This window comes from Grus americana, chromosome 5, assembly GCF_028858705.1.
Source record: "Grus americana isolate bGruAme1 chromosome 5, bGruAme1.mat, whole genome shotgun sequence".
NCBI lineage: Eukaryota > Metazoa > Chordata > Aves > Gruiformes > Gruidae > Grus > Grus americana.
The window spans coordinates 42,650,970-42,664,185 of record NC_072856.1 but is presented as its reverse complement, the minus strand read 5'-3'; the positions used below and the strand labels follow the sequence as shown (position 1 = coordinate 42,664,185).

General features: G+C 37.8%; 1 protein-coding gene across 3 annotated transcripts in view; it reads right to left on the bottom strand.

The window, feature by feature from the left end:
* Window positions 1-13,216, bottom strand: part of LOC129207397 (signal recognition particle subunit SRP54) — a 37,139-nt gene that overhangs the window by 23,610 nt on the left and 313 nt on the right. For 2 of the 3 annotated variants that reach the window (XM_054828264.1, XM_054828260.1), the window contains exons 2-13: window positions 9,718-9,826; window positions 8,225-8,316; window positions 7,564-7,648; window positions 6,519-6,623; window positions 5,234-5,300; window positions 5,091-5,148; window positions 4,239-4,389; window positions 3,150-3,298; window positions 1,667-1,767; window positions 1,475-1,561; window positions 1,009-1,082; window positions 657-765 (exon numbers count right to left, since the gene is read on the bottom strand). In XM_054828264.1, coding sequence (XP_054684239.1) covers window positions 657-765; window positions 1,009-1,082; window positions 1,475-1,561; window positions 1,667-1,767; window positions 3,150-3,298; window positions 4,239-4,389; window positions 5,091-5,148; window positions 5,234-5,300; window positions 6,519-6,623; window positions 7,564-7,648; window positions 8,225-8,316; window positions 9,718-9,795 — 1,156 coding nt within the window. In that variant the 5' untranslated portion in view covers window positions 9,796-9,826. Of the gene's footprint in view, window positions 1-656; window positions 766-1,008; window positions 1,083-1,474; window positions 1,562-1,666; window positions 1,768-3,149; window positions 3,299-4,238; window positions 4,390-5,090; window positions 5,149-5,233; window positions 5,301-6,518; window positions 6,624-7,563; window positions 7,649-8,224; window positions 8,317-9,717; window positions 9,827-12,820; window positions 12,884-13,216 lie in introns of all 3 variants that reach the window. The other variant, XM_054828261.1, reaches the window with a different exon arrangement.

The following is a 13,216-nucleotide window of genomic DNA, read 5'->3' as shown; positions in this document are numbered from 1 at the left end:
GAAGTGGTAATGCAGAATTTTACATAAATAATTGAGACATAGTATTCTAGGGAATAGTACTAAAAAGCTGTTATGTTCATATGCTAATCACCATGATAGAAAAAGTCACCTGAATAAACTGTGCTCTCAGCATACTTGGTCTTAAGCCACATTAGTGGCTTTAGCACAAGGGTAAGAGCATACTTCTCCTGCAAAAGTTATGGGTGGATGAGAAGCAACACACCATGAATTCCAGAGACCAGACTACGTCACCAAGTAAATTTGAAGGTGGGTAGGAAGACAGTCAGCAATGACACATTAAAGATGAATGTAACTTTTTAATTTGCAAGTATGGTGTTAATAATTTAAGAAGCACAATTACAGTATGAAAAATAAAAATACATTTATTTCCAACAGAATGCTTCAGAGTCCCACCTATTCTACACAAGATAAAGCAGCAGCAGGCAATGGTCAAGGTATCTCTCTAAATATTTAGACTTATTCAGAAAGTTTGAGACACATATGTACTCCTTCACATTTCTAAGAGTGACAAATGTTCCACATCATTTTCTGTCACTGTAGATGCTGCCTTACATCCAGCTTGTTTCCAAAAAGATCTCTGTAAATAAGCTTGTTCAAAAACAGAGAAAAGAAATAGTGGGTGAAGCTTCTTTTACCTTGGTCATTCATACTGTCCATTATAGTCATCAGTTTCTTTAGCCTTGCCATTGATTCCTGTTCATTGCCTTTACTCATGAAGTCAGTTCCGAAACCAGGGATCATACCCTTGTTTTAAAAATTAAAAACAACAGCTGTGTCAGAATAGGCAAAGCTAACTTTAAGCAGCCAGAAATATGGACAGCAAATTTTAGTTCAGCAGTTATACATCGCAGTAGGCAAATTGTTTGTTTTGATAAACATAAGGCACAGACTCTAGCACTAGTTTCAATGAAGAGTTCTAAGCTTACAGCAGAAGTTGTTAAATATAAATGAAGATCTGAAAATAAAATTATTTTGGGGATTACTAACCAAGATCTGACTGAATGGTCCCATTTTCATGATGTTTTGGAATTGTTCATACATATCTCTTAACGTAAATTGACCTGAAGAACAACCAAAAAAAGATTAGCAGAAGTCACACTAACATTTTGGTCTTACTGTCCTTTCTCAATTATTATTCTTTGTATTTACAAGGTAAATACTACACTACATAGATAAACAGACCAGTAAACTTCTCCACTATTAACATGGCTAAACCATTTTAGATAACAAGCTTAAACATGTGCTATTCTGCAGTTATAGTCTGACAGACTTACCACTTGAAAAACATCATTTACTTGCCTGCAACATTTATTAGAGAAAGAATAACCATTCTTCACTGTGCACATTGTCTCGACATATAACACAAATTAACTCAGTGGTCTACATCTCTGAGAATCTGGCATGATTAGGTCATGGTAATACAGCCGCTATTCAGGCTTTGGGAATGACTTACCATGTTTGAGCTTTTCTATGAGTGCTTCATTATCATCCAACTTTAACTCATTTACTTTATCTATCAATCCTTCAATATCACCCATACCTGGAAGAAAACCACAGCTCTGAAGTTGGCATTAAAAAATATTACACTTTGACTTTCTACTATCCAATTTGAAGTGTCTTAAGTATAGTTGTATATAGTACATACCAAGAAGTTTGCTGATGAAAGGCTGCGTTTTGAAGGGTTCAAAGTCATCTATGTGTTCGCCAGTTCCAATAAAAATAATAGGACTCTTTGTGGCAGCAACTCTGCAGTAAAAGATATTTTATTAAATGGCCTGTCAAAACCCACCCATCTTTTGTACCAACTATTAACGTAATCAGCTAGGCATCACCACAGTGCATCCTCTCTGAAGCACCTTTCTTAATGCTCAAACTATTAATGCAAAAACATCCAGCATTTAGGATGGGTAGCTGGGAGTAGCTGACAAGATGATTCTCTAATTAGTACTTTGTAAAATACAAACTCTGCTTTGAAAAAAATCAACAGAAATAGAAGGTCCTTATTTTTATTGCTAAGTTTAAAACTTGAGAGGAAAGAAAGAAAAATAAATCATGTCCATTCTATCCTAATCTTAGGAGGTCAGATGAGACAGGTATTGATTACTTTTTCTTTCAAGGTACCTCCTACAGCAATCTCATTTTCAACACAGGAAAAAAACCTTAGACAAAAATATCAGACCCTTTCACCAATCAATCATTGGCACTAGCTTTTAGATGAACTCAGCTTCCAGTCTACAGAAAGTATAGAACAAACACAGCAGACTTAATGCATACAAGTGCGTGACAACTGGAACAAGCTTTCAGTATTTTCATTTTGCTCTTTAGTTTTCCATCACTGTGCTACATATAACAGCAAAATACATATGGCAGCTTAAGAACTCTAACACTTAAGATCAAAAGCCAGACAGTGATTTTAGTAAGTTGGCATCAGTTAACTTTGACTGTTTTGACAAATCATTTCAGCTCCATATAAGCTATATCATTGAGATGCTGCTGGAGATTAGTCTGGCACACCATCATGTAAGGCTGGAGATAAAATGTAACATTTTCTAGTCAATAATGTCTGTCAAGATACACCACATGAGAAGTCCAACAAGAATGGAATTTGGGAAACTATGACTGCAGACTAATTTTTTTACCAAATTGCTGGACACTGGCAATCCAGAAGTTTGATTTGCATCACAGTTTTAAGGCCATTAGATATGACTAACTAGAGTTTTTCCCCCTTTGGGAAAAAAATTTTGGGCATTAAATAAGTAAAACTCTTCAGGTAAGCCGTATCCATTAAGTCCAAACCTATATTTTTGGTAAAAACTCCTGATATGCGAGATGCAATAAATAGGATTGCTTGATGCTGTTTTCAGAAGACAGACATCTAACACATGACAATACACACTACTGTATTGGAGGTACGTCGTAATACCCAATTCTGACTGACTCTAAATATCAATGGGTGATCCTATCCACCAGAAATAGGGTTAGAACATAACTATTACTTATGTAAATCTCAGATTCTGCGCAGTGTGCCAGGGACGCTTTCACAGGACAGGTTTCCATGACACACTAACACATTTTGTGGTTGTCCATCCATGGCCAGACATTGGACACTATTATATCACAATACTTACGCACTAAGAGCTCCACCTCCTTTTGCATGTCCATCAAGCTTAGTAACAATAACAGAAGCTACATCTACTTTATCTTTGAAAGCTTTAGCTTGAGCTTCACAAGCTTGGCCAATGGAAGCATCCATCACATAAACAATGTTATCTGGTTGCTAGAAGAGAGATACACAAAATAATCACTTCCTGTTTTCTTAACCAGTGTTCATGCATTATGTTCAGTAGCAGAACTTAATGCAATAACTGTGTAACGGCTGTGCAGTTTAAAACAAGAGGGCAACTGTTTTATGAACAGTATTGTCTAAGGACCATTCAAAAACTCTGATGCTGTATTACTATGTGAAAGTCTTATCTACAACACAGAATGTTAAAGTTTTAATAGGTTTACAGTTATTACTTATGTTTTGAGTGATTTTAGCCAGTATCTGAGCCAATAAGCTTATTAGTATCTACAAGCAATTAATGGCTAACATCATCTTCAATTTGGTTTTACATTAAGAGCTTCAAGACATCCATTCCTCTGAAAACAATTTAGCCATTAGCAGGAGTTGCGTGGGAAGCGTTGTATTGTCATGCAAGACCACAGAATCAAATGAATAGCCAGACTTAAACCCATACAAGAAACAGCAGCTTCATTTACATATCAAAACTGTTGAAAGTTATCCAATCACCTTCTCCAATTGCACTTTTCAGGGCAATTATTCATGACCATCACAGAAAGTTTAGTGCACATAGCTAAATTAGTACAATTAGTAAAATTTAGTACACATACACCAGATCAGACTGGTTCTTTTATCTAGTTTCTCAACGCAAAGATCCTGAAAAGGAAAAGTTAAAGCAGGAATGGTAGTCTAGTTATGTGCAAGCATCCCTGAATTACAGATACAAGAATTGAAGCTGACACAGAAATATCAAGCACCAATCATCCAGCTCTTGTTTATTGATATGTGTTTGCCATTGTTATTATATTCCAGCAGTTAAAGTGCTGACACATTCCAGAGGAGCAAAATCCAGACAGAACATTAGGAAGTAAACATCAATTAATTGTGTTCAAAGTACTATAAAAGAAGTTTTGTATTTCTTGAAACTACTCACTATGGCATTAGCAACTTGTAACATCTCTTCAAACAAAGAGTCTTCCTGTTTGTGACGTCCACTTGTATCAACAATGATTATTTCAAAGTTTTCATTCTTAAATTTCTCAACACCTTCTGAGGCAATAATGACAGGATCCATTTCTGTATAACTGATCACAAAAAGAAACATCAACATATAATTTTTCCCCCAAAATAAACTAATTCAAACTTTCATTACTTGACTGTAAACTTGCTAACTGTAAATCTACCTGGATTTCAAGAGGGACTTCCTCTTACATCAAGCAAAAATTGATTAAAAATATTCTTTCCTAAGCCATTTGCCCTTAATATTCAGTGAACTGAAGCACAAAGGACTGTCTCACCTGCTGAAGTTCTACACCTACACTAAGTTCTACTAGCCCTTCTCTGAAAGAAGATTTAACTGAGCACCTAGACAGTACCTCCAGTGAAGCTTAGGGAAAGTTATTTACTGCTTTATAAAAGGTATTTTAGGCCCGCCACTACTTGACAGTAAAAATTAAGGGTCCAAAAATCATCTTCTTTGATCTGTAAAGATAGTTCCTGAAAATCTGAATGTGCCTGGTAGATGCCTATAAACTGCTATAAGCTGAGAGAACATTCTAGGGAATTATCCCTGGATGCCTGATCTCTTCTTACACTATGCCTACCTGCTACTACTGGCAGACAGTATACTGAACTAGGCAGAATTTTCATCTGATCAGAGCAAATACTTTAATAAAATCTAAGCAATTAGGGAGCACTCGATGAGGCTCAGTGCAAGATATTCATTAAAGAACAATAAATTGCTGGAGTTGAATCGCTCTCCAAACTGAATCTGAAAGATGCTTACCTCCCATAAAAGGGAATTCTTGCTTTTGTGGCATTCTGCTTTAACTGGTCAAAAGCACCTGTAAGACAGGTATAGTCAAGGGACTAGTTAAAAAGACATCTGTAAGTATCAGAGATAAGAACAGTCTTTAATGATGTGGTTACCTGCTCTGTATGTGTCTGCACATATCAAACACGTCTTCCAACCTTTCCTCTGATAGAAGTATGCTAGCTGTGAAGAGAAAGCCAAAACAAGTACTTACACCAAAACCCCGCTAGAAAGCATGACACTAACAGCTAACAAGTCACTGAAGTACATGCAGAGGACACAAAGTCAAGACAGCCTTTCTATAACTGAGACCACTCAGAAACACTGTATAAGTAGCAATGTTAGCATCTCTGTTACTTAGAAAAGCATACAAATAATTATTAATGGTGAGATGAAAACAGCTGCTTGACTCTGCTTATGGTTTCAGTTTCCTGAGCTAGGAATGACTATAAATAATTCCAGTTCCCATTTTACTAACTCCTGGATTCTGCTCACTGTTAATACCGCAGATAGGACTAGCTTTTAGAAACTACCCAAAGCAGTAAGTACCTCAATATTAAGTACTGGAATGGCTACAACTTGTACAGCTCTGTTTCTGAATTTCCATAGGAACAAAGATATTTCCACTGCAAGGACATGTTTTAAAGCGATGGATGGAATCCTTACTTTCTTGTAACACTCAGCTTTACTGGTACAATGTACATTCACAGAACATTTGATTGACCAAAGACAAACTTCCAAAATGCAGCTTGCCTACAGAAGCACTAGGAAAGTCTTATGAAATCAGCAGTGATATATTTGGTATAGCCTATGTGTGAATCTCAGAAACATATGACTAAAAAAAGCAACAAAGATGCATCAGTCTTTCCATGGGATATTTTTTCCTCCCAACCACCATCATAAATAGGTTAATGTTAATTCAGAGCATTCTTTTTTAGCCTTAAAAATACAAATCCAAGTTTCCTCAATGAATTTGGGGCTGGAAGAGGTTTCACACCACTGACTCATACTTAGCTGAGATACCAAACACAGACACCAACTTCCACTGGTTGCCCCAAACAGGTAATGAAGTGAGATAGGTTCCATTCACAGTACTAGTCTTAAACCCAGAAACCAAGGACTAGAAAGAATCTGTTATCCATATACAGTATTGTTTCATCAAAAGTTTAGTTTAAAAAAATCTTCAAGTCCTATAAACCATAAATTGCCCCAGAAGACTATTACATTGGACATTCATCTCATCTCTGAAACCCCTCTGCAAAAATATCTCTAGGTTGTAATCAGTTAGTACTTTCCCACTAATAGAAACAGCACAGATCACAAGCAAATCCTACAAAAGGAGTCCACCGCCACTCCCTGCCAAGAAAAACTCAAACCACAAACAGATTCAGCGCAAGTTACCTTTGAACAGGTTGTTGTTTTACCACTTCCTTGCAAACCAACAAACATTATAATATTCTGTTTTCCTTTGGTAGGTGTCCATGCTTTGACTCCAGGATCTACAAGCTAAAGAACAAAGTATAATATATCTCGCAGAACTGAATTTCAGAAGCACAGTCAGTGTCACAGTCATGTTAGGTGCCTGGTTTTGTATTCAATGGAGCAAACCAGTTTTTGCATATTCTGGTCTTAATTTGGCTTATATGCTCATTGATTTACAGTTAGCAGCAACAGCATGTGCAAAATATCTACAGTATATAGTGTTACACGTAATAATTCTGTGACAGTGTTAATTTCTTTCTAATGCCAAGCACCAAAGTCAGGGTGGCCTGTATATACGGCAGAAGTATAACAACTAACAGAGAAACGTGACGTCCACTCCATCATCACTGCTAAAGATGGACCTCTTCTGGTGAGAATCCTACAATACAGAAGACTTTTTAGGGTTGCTGCCTCACTTCTCCAATGAGTAGAAGGTACAAACATTCCAGAGAGCCATCATGTGGGTGGGCAGAGACTACAGAAGAACAGAAGACTAATACTGTTAACTGGAAAGAGGACAGAGTACTGATACCCAGGTGCTGATTTGACCAAGCAGGCAGATTAAAGAGAAGGGTTGCCATGAACTGCTGGGTTGTTACTTAACACTTTTTCAAAGGCTTATAATTAGTGTGAACCAATCTTCATTAGGGTAGCAAAGGTGTGTTTCTGGGACAACCAAAGACAGTTCAGAAGCCAACAGTACTTTACCCTTATTTTGTGTTTAAATTTCAGTTGAAGAGTAAGAATAGCTGAACTTGACGCTTAAATTGAAGTTAGTCAGAGTTGCCCAGAAAGTAGCTTCAATCAGACGAATACCAGTGTTTGCAGTAGTAAGTAGCCTTACAACAGAAAGCATAACTGTAGGTACCACACAATAACCTTAAAGCTTCGCTTGCTACTGTACTGCTTCCACAGCCCAGGCTGTACAAGAGAAGTGACATAATACAGCATTTTGAAGTCCTACCTTAACAAGCTCCTTAAAGACAGCATGCTGAATCATTTTTCTTTTGTTAAGGCCGGATGCCATTTCTTCAAGATCAATTGCAGACCTGAGTTGAAGAAAACCATGAAACACTAGCATAACTTAAACTTAGTAATAAATGAAGTCTTTGCAACCAGAACAGCACTCTTGATTTGCCTTGAGTTTTCAGATAGGACATGTTTAAGAGGCAGCATGCATTGGAAACATTACTTCTGTATACAAGACAAAAACAGGTTTCTAAAATACTTGCATCTTTCAGACTTGAATCTACTTGAATTACACATCTGAAAATAGCCAAGGTAACACTACTGGTCATATACACAGATCTATTTATACCCAGCACAGAACACATGAAAATGAGGTGTCTAGGAATTAAGAAAGAACTTGTTTATTATACCACTCAACTGATCACAGCAACAGTTTCTTTGAAACAAGACTATAACAGCAATAACTGGCTAAACTTGAAGATTCTTTTGATGGAACTGGCAAGACATTTAGTTCAAACTGTTATTTTCCTATTAAAGGTAAACTGGGTGTGTCTAAAAAAATCATATAAAGTTAGAAGTTAATTATTCTTCTGTAACCTCAAATTACAACTTGTACAAACATTAGAAGTTAAATGCATTTTAATTATTTCACTTACTTGACATTTTCTCTGAGTTGCTTCACAAGTTTAATATTGACATCAGCTTCCAGTAATGCTGTACATACTTCTTTTAACATAGCATTTAAAACCTTTGGAGTATAAAAAAATGGGTTTATAATACACAGTATTGACTAGGCCAGTATTAGTGCAAAATATGAATATGAAAGTGTATTTATGATATAACCATGGCTTTTACAAATTAAATGCATGCAGTCTGCCACAAAAGAGTCTATGCATTTGTTCCTACATAAATGCAATTTAATTTGAAAGTGTAATACTGGAAAAAGAAGAGTCCTCAATTTGTAATATGTACACTATAACGAAGTAACACAGAACACTTCCTATCATGTTAAGGACAACAGAGGCTCATATGGTAGCAAGACTTCCTGAACTTCCCTAGGGGTACTCCTTAGAGACAGCTGTAACAAAGCCACAAATGAATCTCTTAACACAATACAATCTCTGTAAATAAAAGTATTCCTTGAATGCAAGATGGACACACTGCTATCTGCATTCTCAGCAGAAACTGAGCTGCTGCTCTGGGGTATGCCTTAGGCAAACAGGTGCCTCAGGAACAAAATTTAGTAGCTCTAGGACTTTGGAAAGAAAAGATTTTTTGAAAGTAACACCTGCATAAATGGCCTCATTTGCACAGCTTGAGCTCTTGCAGGAGAAAAGTTTCTACCACAAAAAAAAATTGGGCTACATTTGATTCAGTTGATGATTTGTTGTCACCCAGCTGAAGATTAGTTAAAACCTTTCCTCTATGCACAAGTTCCAACCCTACAACCCTTGATAAGCCTACTTTTTAGTTACTTTAAGCCACCTGTCTGCCTATCTGAAGAGAGTTTCTAGCAATTTATTTACTCAGAGGCACTTCTAAACTACCACATCAGTTAGTTTTCCATCTTGCTTTTCAGTCTATAAACAGAAAACACTTACTTATAATTTCAAATTCTTAACTAAAAAAATACAGATTATACGAAGTCAAACAGCTTCTAGAAGGACACACTGTATTGGCTTGAATATAAAGGCAGCAAACATAATCCTCACATTTCAGACAGCAAAGTTTACATTGAAGGCTATCTGTTCTTCCAGACTTCAGCTTCTAGCAGCCTCGTAGTACACGTCTCCATAGTCTAGCTATGCATGCACACACACATAAGCTGTGAGGCTATGTCGAGTGCTACGATTCATCTCCCACCCAAACTTCGGCATGTATCGCTTTCTCAAAACACTAATCTCCGTAAGTGCAGCCACCAGGCTCAAGGACCCTTTGACCATGGGACCCACTACACCTGAGGTGATTATACATGTCTAAATCTGGTTCTAAGTTTTGGCAATACTATCAGGGGGCTAAATCTCTAGCTAGAAGTTTTACTTGAAGGAAGAAGAGAGCCTCAGGGTAACATCAATGTAGTTCAAGCTTCTCAGCATTTCAGAACTTCGCTTTCTAAATGTTAGTGCCATCGCATATGCATACTACATACCTCTTCATTGATAATTGTAGCATTGCTCAGTGAGCGTAATGCTGAAGTTATTTTTCTTCCAAGATCTGCTAGAACCATTTTGGCTGCTTCAAGTACAACTCAAAAGAATCTGGAAAACAATTAAAAGTTAAATTTAAAACTAGTTGAAGCTATGCCTTTGCAAATTATTTATTCCAGTATCTTTTGGGTTAAGAAACCTGCTTTGCATTCCAGAAAGCACATAAGTTTTACTTTTTTCAAGTTATTTTTAGCAAATATTGCCCTGAAGTTAATTTTAGGCTATCCTGATGGCCTACTTAAAAACAGAGATACCACATTGCAATTAGGAAGCATTTCACTGTCTGGAATATTTGTGCATTGAATTCACCATGAAAAAACAGTCCAGATAGGCTTCCAGATAGGATTCTAACTGCTTTTATCTTCTTATCAGCAATATACTGCATGACAGAATAAAATCAAGCTGAATAGCCTAGAAGCTCTGCATCCTGCAAAGACAGTATGATCAGAAGCAAAATATTTTGCTAGCAAAATTGAACATTATTGATTGGTTCTATTTTATCTACCTTACACTAAATACAACTAAATTTTCCATTTCAGTAACTGTACAAACATACTTGCATTTTAATAAAAAATACAATGTGAATTTCATTTAACAACTTTATTGAAAAAACAGACTGGTTTTGTTTGGTTTAAAGCATACCACAACTTATAGTTAGGAAACCATAACAAGTTAATTTCTAAGGACATGCATAGTCTAGTCAACATGCTAAACCACCCCACCTCCTATACAAGGTGTGGAGATGTTCAGTAGAACACATGGCAGAAACAGCAATCTAAAATTCTGAAAAGGACAAACCAAAATTTGTCTGAAGAGCAAAAAAACTTGTAACACCATAGTTACTGCTGAAATGGAACACTTCAGACTTGTCTCGGTTATCTTCCAATTTCACAGTTGTTTTCTCATATCCAACTGAAACTACTACCTTGCTGATAGCTGAATTCAGAATCTCACATGTGAATTCCTCCTTTCAGAATTGAAAGCAAACTTCCCAATAATGAGAGCTTCTGTAATGAAAGTAGCTGAGAGTTTTCAATATTTTTGGGACTGCCCCCCCCCCCCAAATGGGTAGAGAAGAAAACAAACAAGAAAGGCAGGTCCATTTAGTAAAATGAAGAATACATCAATAGTTACATTCTTCTTTTATTTAACAGAGAGGGCTCCAACCTTGGTAAGATAGCAGGAAGCTCATTATGTACACACTGAGATTTACCAGCTGCAAAGGCTCCAAAAAGTCATGCTTACGATGCGTTTATAAATAAGTGTAAAGATATATTCCAAAGTAGATAAGACAAGTCACTCACATAAGCCAACCTCCCAACTGCTTTGCCTAATTGAGAGTTAATATTGTCACAAAGTTGGCAGGTTAAAAAAACGCAAACACACCAAAACCCAACTGCCAGTCCAACCCCTCCAATACTGAGGCCGCAACAGAACGAAGTCTCCAGAAATTTCAGAAGATGAGGGATAAATAAATTCAGTCTAAGTACAGGCCTCAGATGTAGCAAATGATGGAAATAAATATTTACACATTTCAATGTACATTGCATGTACAGGCAATTCCAAGTTGACATACATTACCATGCCATCTTGATATTTCATTAAAAAAAGAGTCTACGCTTCCTGCCTGTAAAATATTTGCAGATCAGTACACTAACAGGTTTGGATGTCCATCATCTTACTTTGCTGGAAGAGGACTTCTACATGACATCTGAAGCATGAAAACTCCAAGTTTTCCTTACAAGACATACAAGTCACATTCTTACAGAATAAGTGTGAAAAAGCATCATCACTATGATCTACCAAAGTGCGTCAGCAAAACGTATGTTGAAATTTTTTTTTCAAACTCATTTCCCATGAAAATCACAAAAATGCAAAAAAAATTAAAAATAACATTGCATCTCAGTAAGCTTTGAGCTGCTAACACTGCAGCCATGGACAAAACTTAACAAGAACACTTGGATGTCAGAGCTCAGAAATTTGATAGGATGACCAACATACAGCAGCCAGGTGAACACTCAGTATTTAGTTTCCAGAATTCTAAGGATCTCCAAATACAGAAAATTAATTATGTCCTAATAAACAAATGCTTCCACTGCAGAACTCTAAAAGCTTCTTCCAATAGCCTTACAATAAGAATAATGCAAATACTATGCTAAGGGGATGAGTGTAAGTATTTTAGTATCAACTGCTTTCTCTAGCGCATTAAGGATTTATACGCCATCAGAGTTACTAAGGTATGCCAAGTACAGAAATTAATATAACTTTTCATATACGGTCCATCCAAGTTGTGAGCCACACTACAGAGAAAAAGACACATAAGCTGTCTTAGGAGGTAGCCAACTTGGGTTGGCAGGTAGCCAGAAGGCATTAACTGTGACTTCACTGCAGAACACGTATATGCTGTATTCAGAGCATCTGTAGTTGTGGAAGAGCTTTTTAGCTTTGATGCAGCACTCCACAAACACACTGAACAGGTTTAAATCTGGCAAGGCCCCACAGTAAACAAGCCAGGCTGTATCAAACGGGCCTCATGCTGAGCAAGGCCGTGAGCTCTGTGCAGTCTGGGCACCTCCGCACTGAGCTCCCAGGTCATCCTTCTGCTGCGCAGCATCCCAAGATCTCTTTGCTTGCTGGTGAAAAGCAGGCATGTTGGGAATAAAGGGCAACAAAAACAGTGTGTGTGGGGGTTTAAGCCATAGCAAACCAGCTGAATCAACCCTGAAGATACAGGCTACCTATCCATCTAGTATAATCCTCTAACCAAAATCTTCCTAGCTAAACTTGCAGTACTTTTTAATGCGCAGAATTTTTAAGAGATAACACCTTTAACAGCTGTTTAAAAGATAAGTGAGTATGCCTTTTGCTTGTTAAAACCTGTAAAATAAAGCTATACTAAACATATACATGCGCAGCTTAAGATTTGCTTAAAATCTAATACTATAACCTAAAAAAACCCAAAGGCTGATTCACAGATGGAAATAGTTTAAGCTACTGCAGCGATATTCAAACCCCACCTTACTAGTCTCCATCTTCTAAAATTACCTGCCAGACGGACAGCAAGGCACTCCCGGAGCCGCAGCAGGGACTCACTATCCTGCTTATGGCCTGAAGCCCTCGTTTTCGCGGAAAAGAAAAAAAAACAAACAAACAAAAAAAAAAACGGTGAAGGCACAGCCTTACCTACGTGCCCGGCTCCTGCCTTTCCCCCTGTGCGTTTAGGGCTGCCAACGGACGAAGCACCGGGCTGGGCTCGCCCAGGAGTCCCGGAGCTCCGCTCCCTCGGAGCCCGGACAGCGCAGCCAAGCAGTGCTTCGGCGGACAGGAGGCCCCAGCCCGGCTCGGCTGCCGCCCCGCGCTGCCGCAGGACAGGCCCGCCGTCCATCCCCTAGCGCCGACAGGGCCCGGTTGCCCGCCCTCGCCGCCGCAGCACAGCCGGGG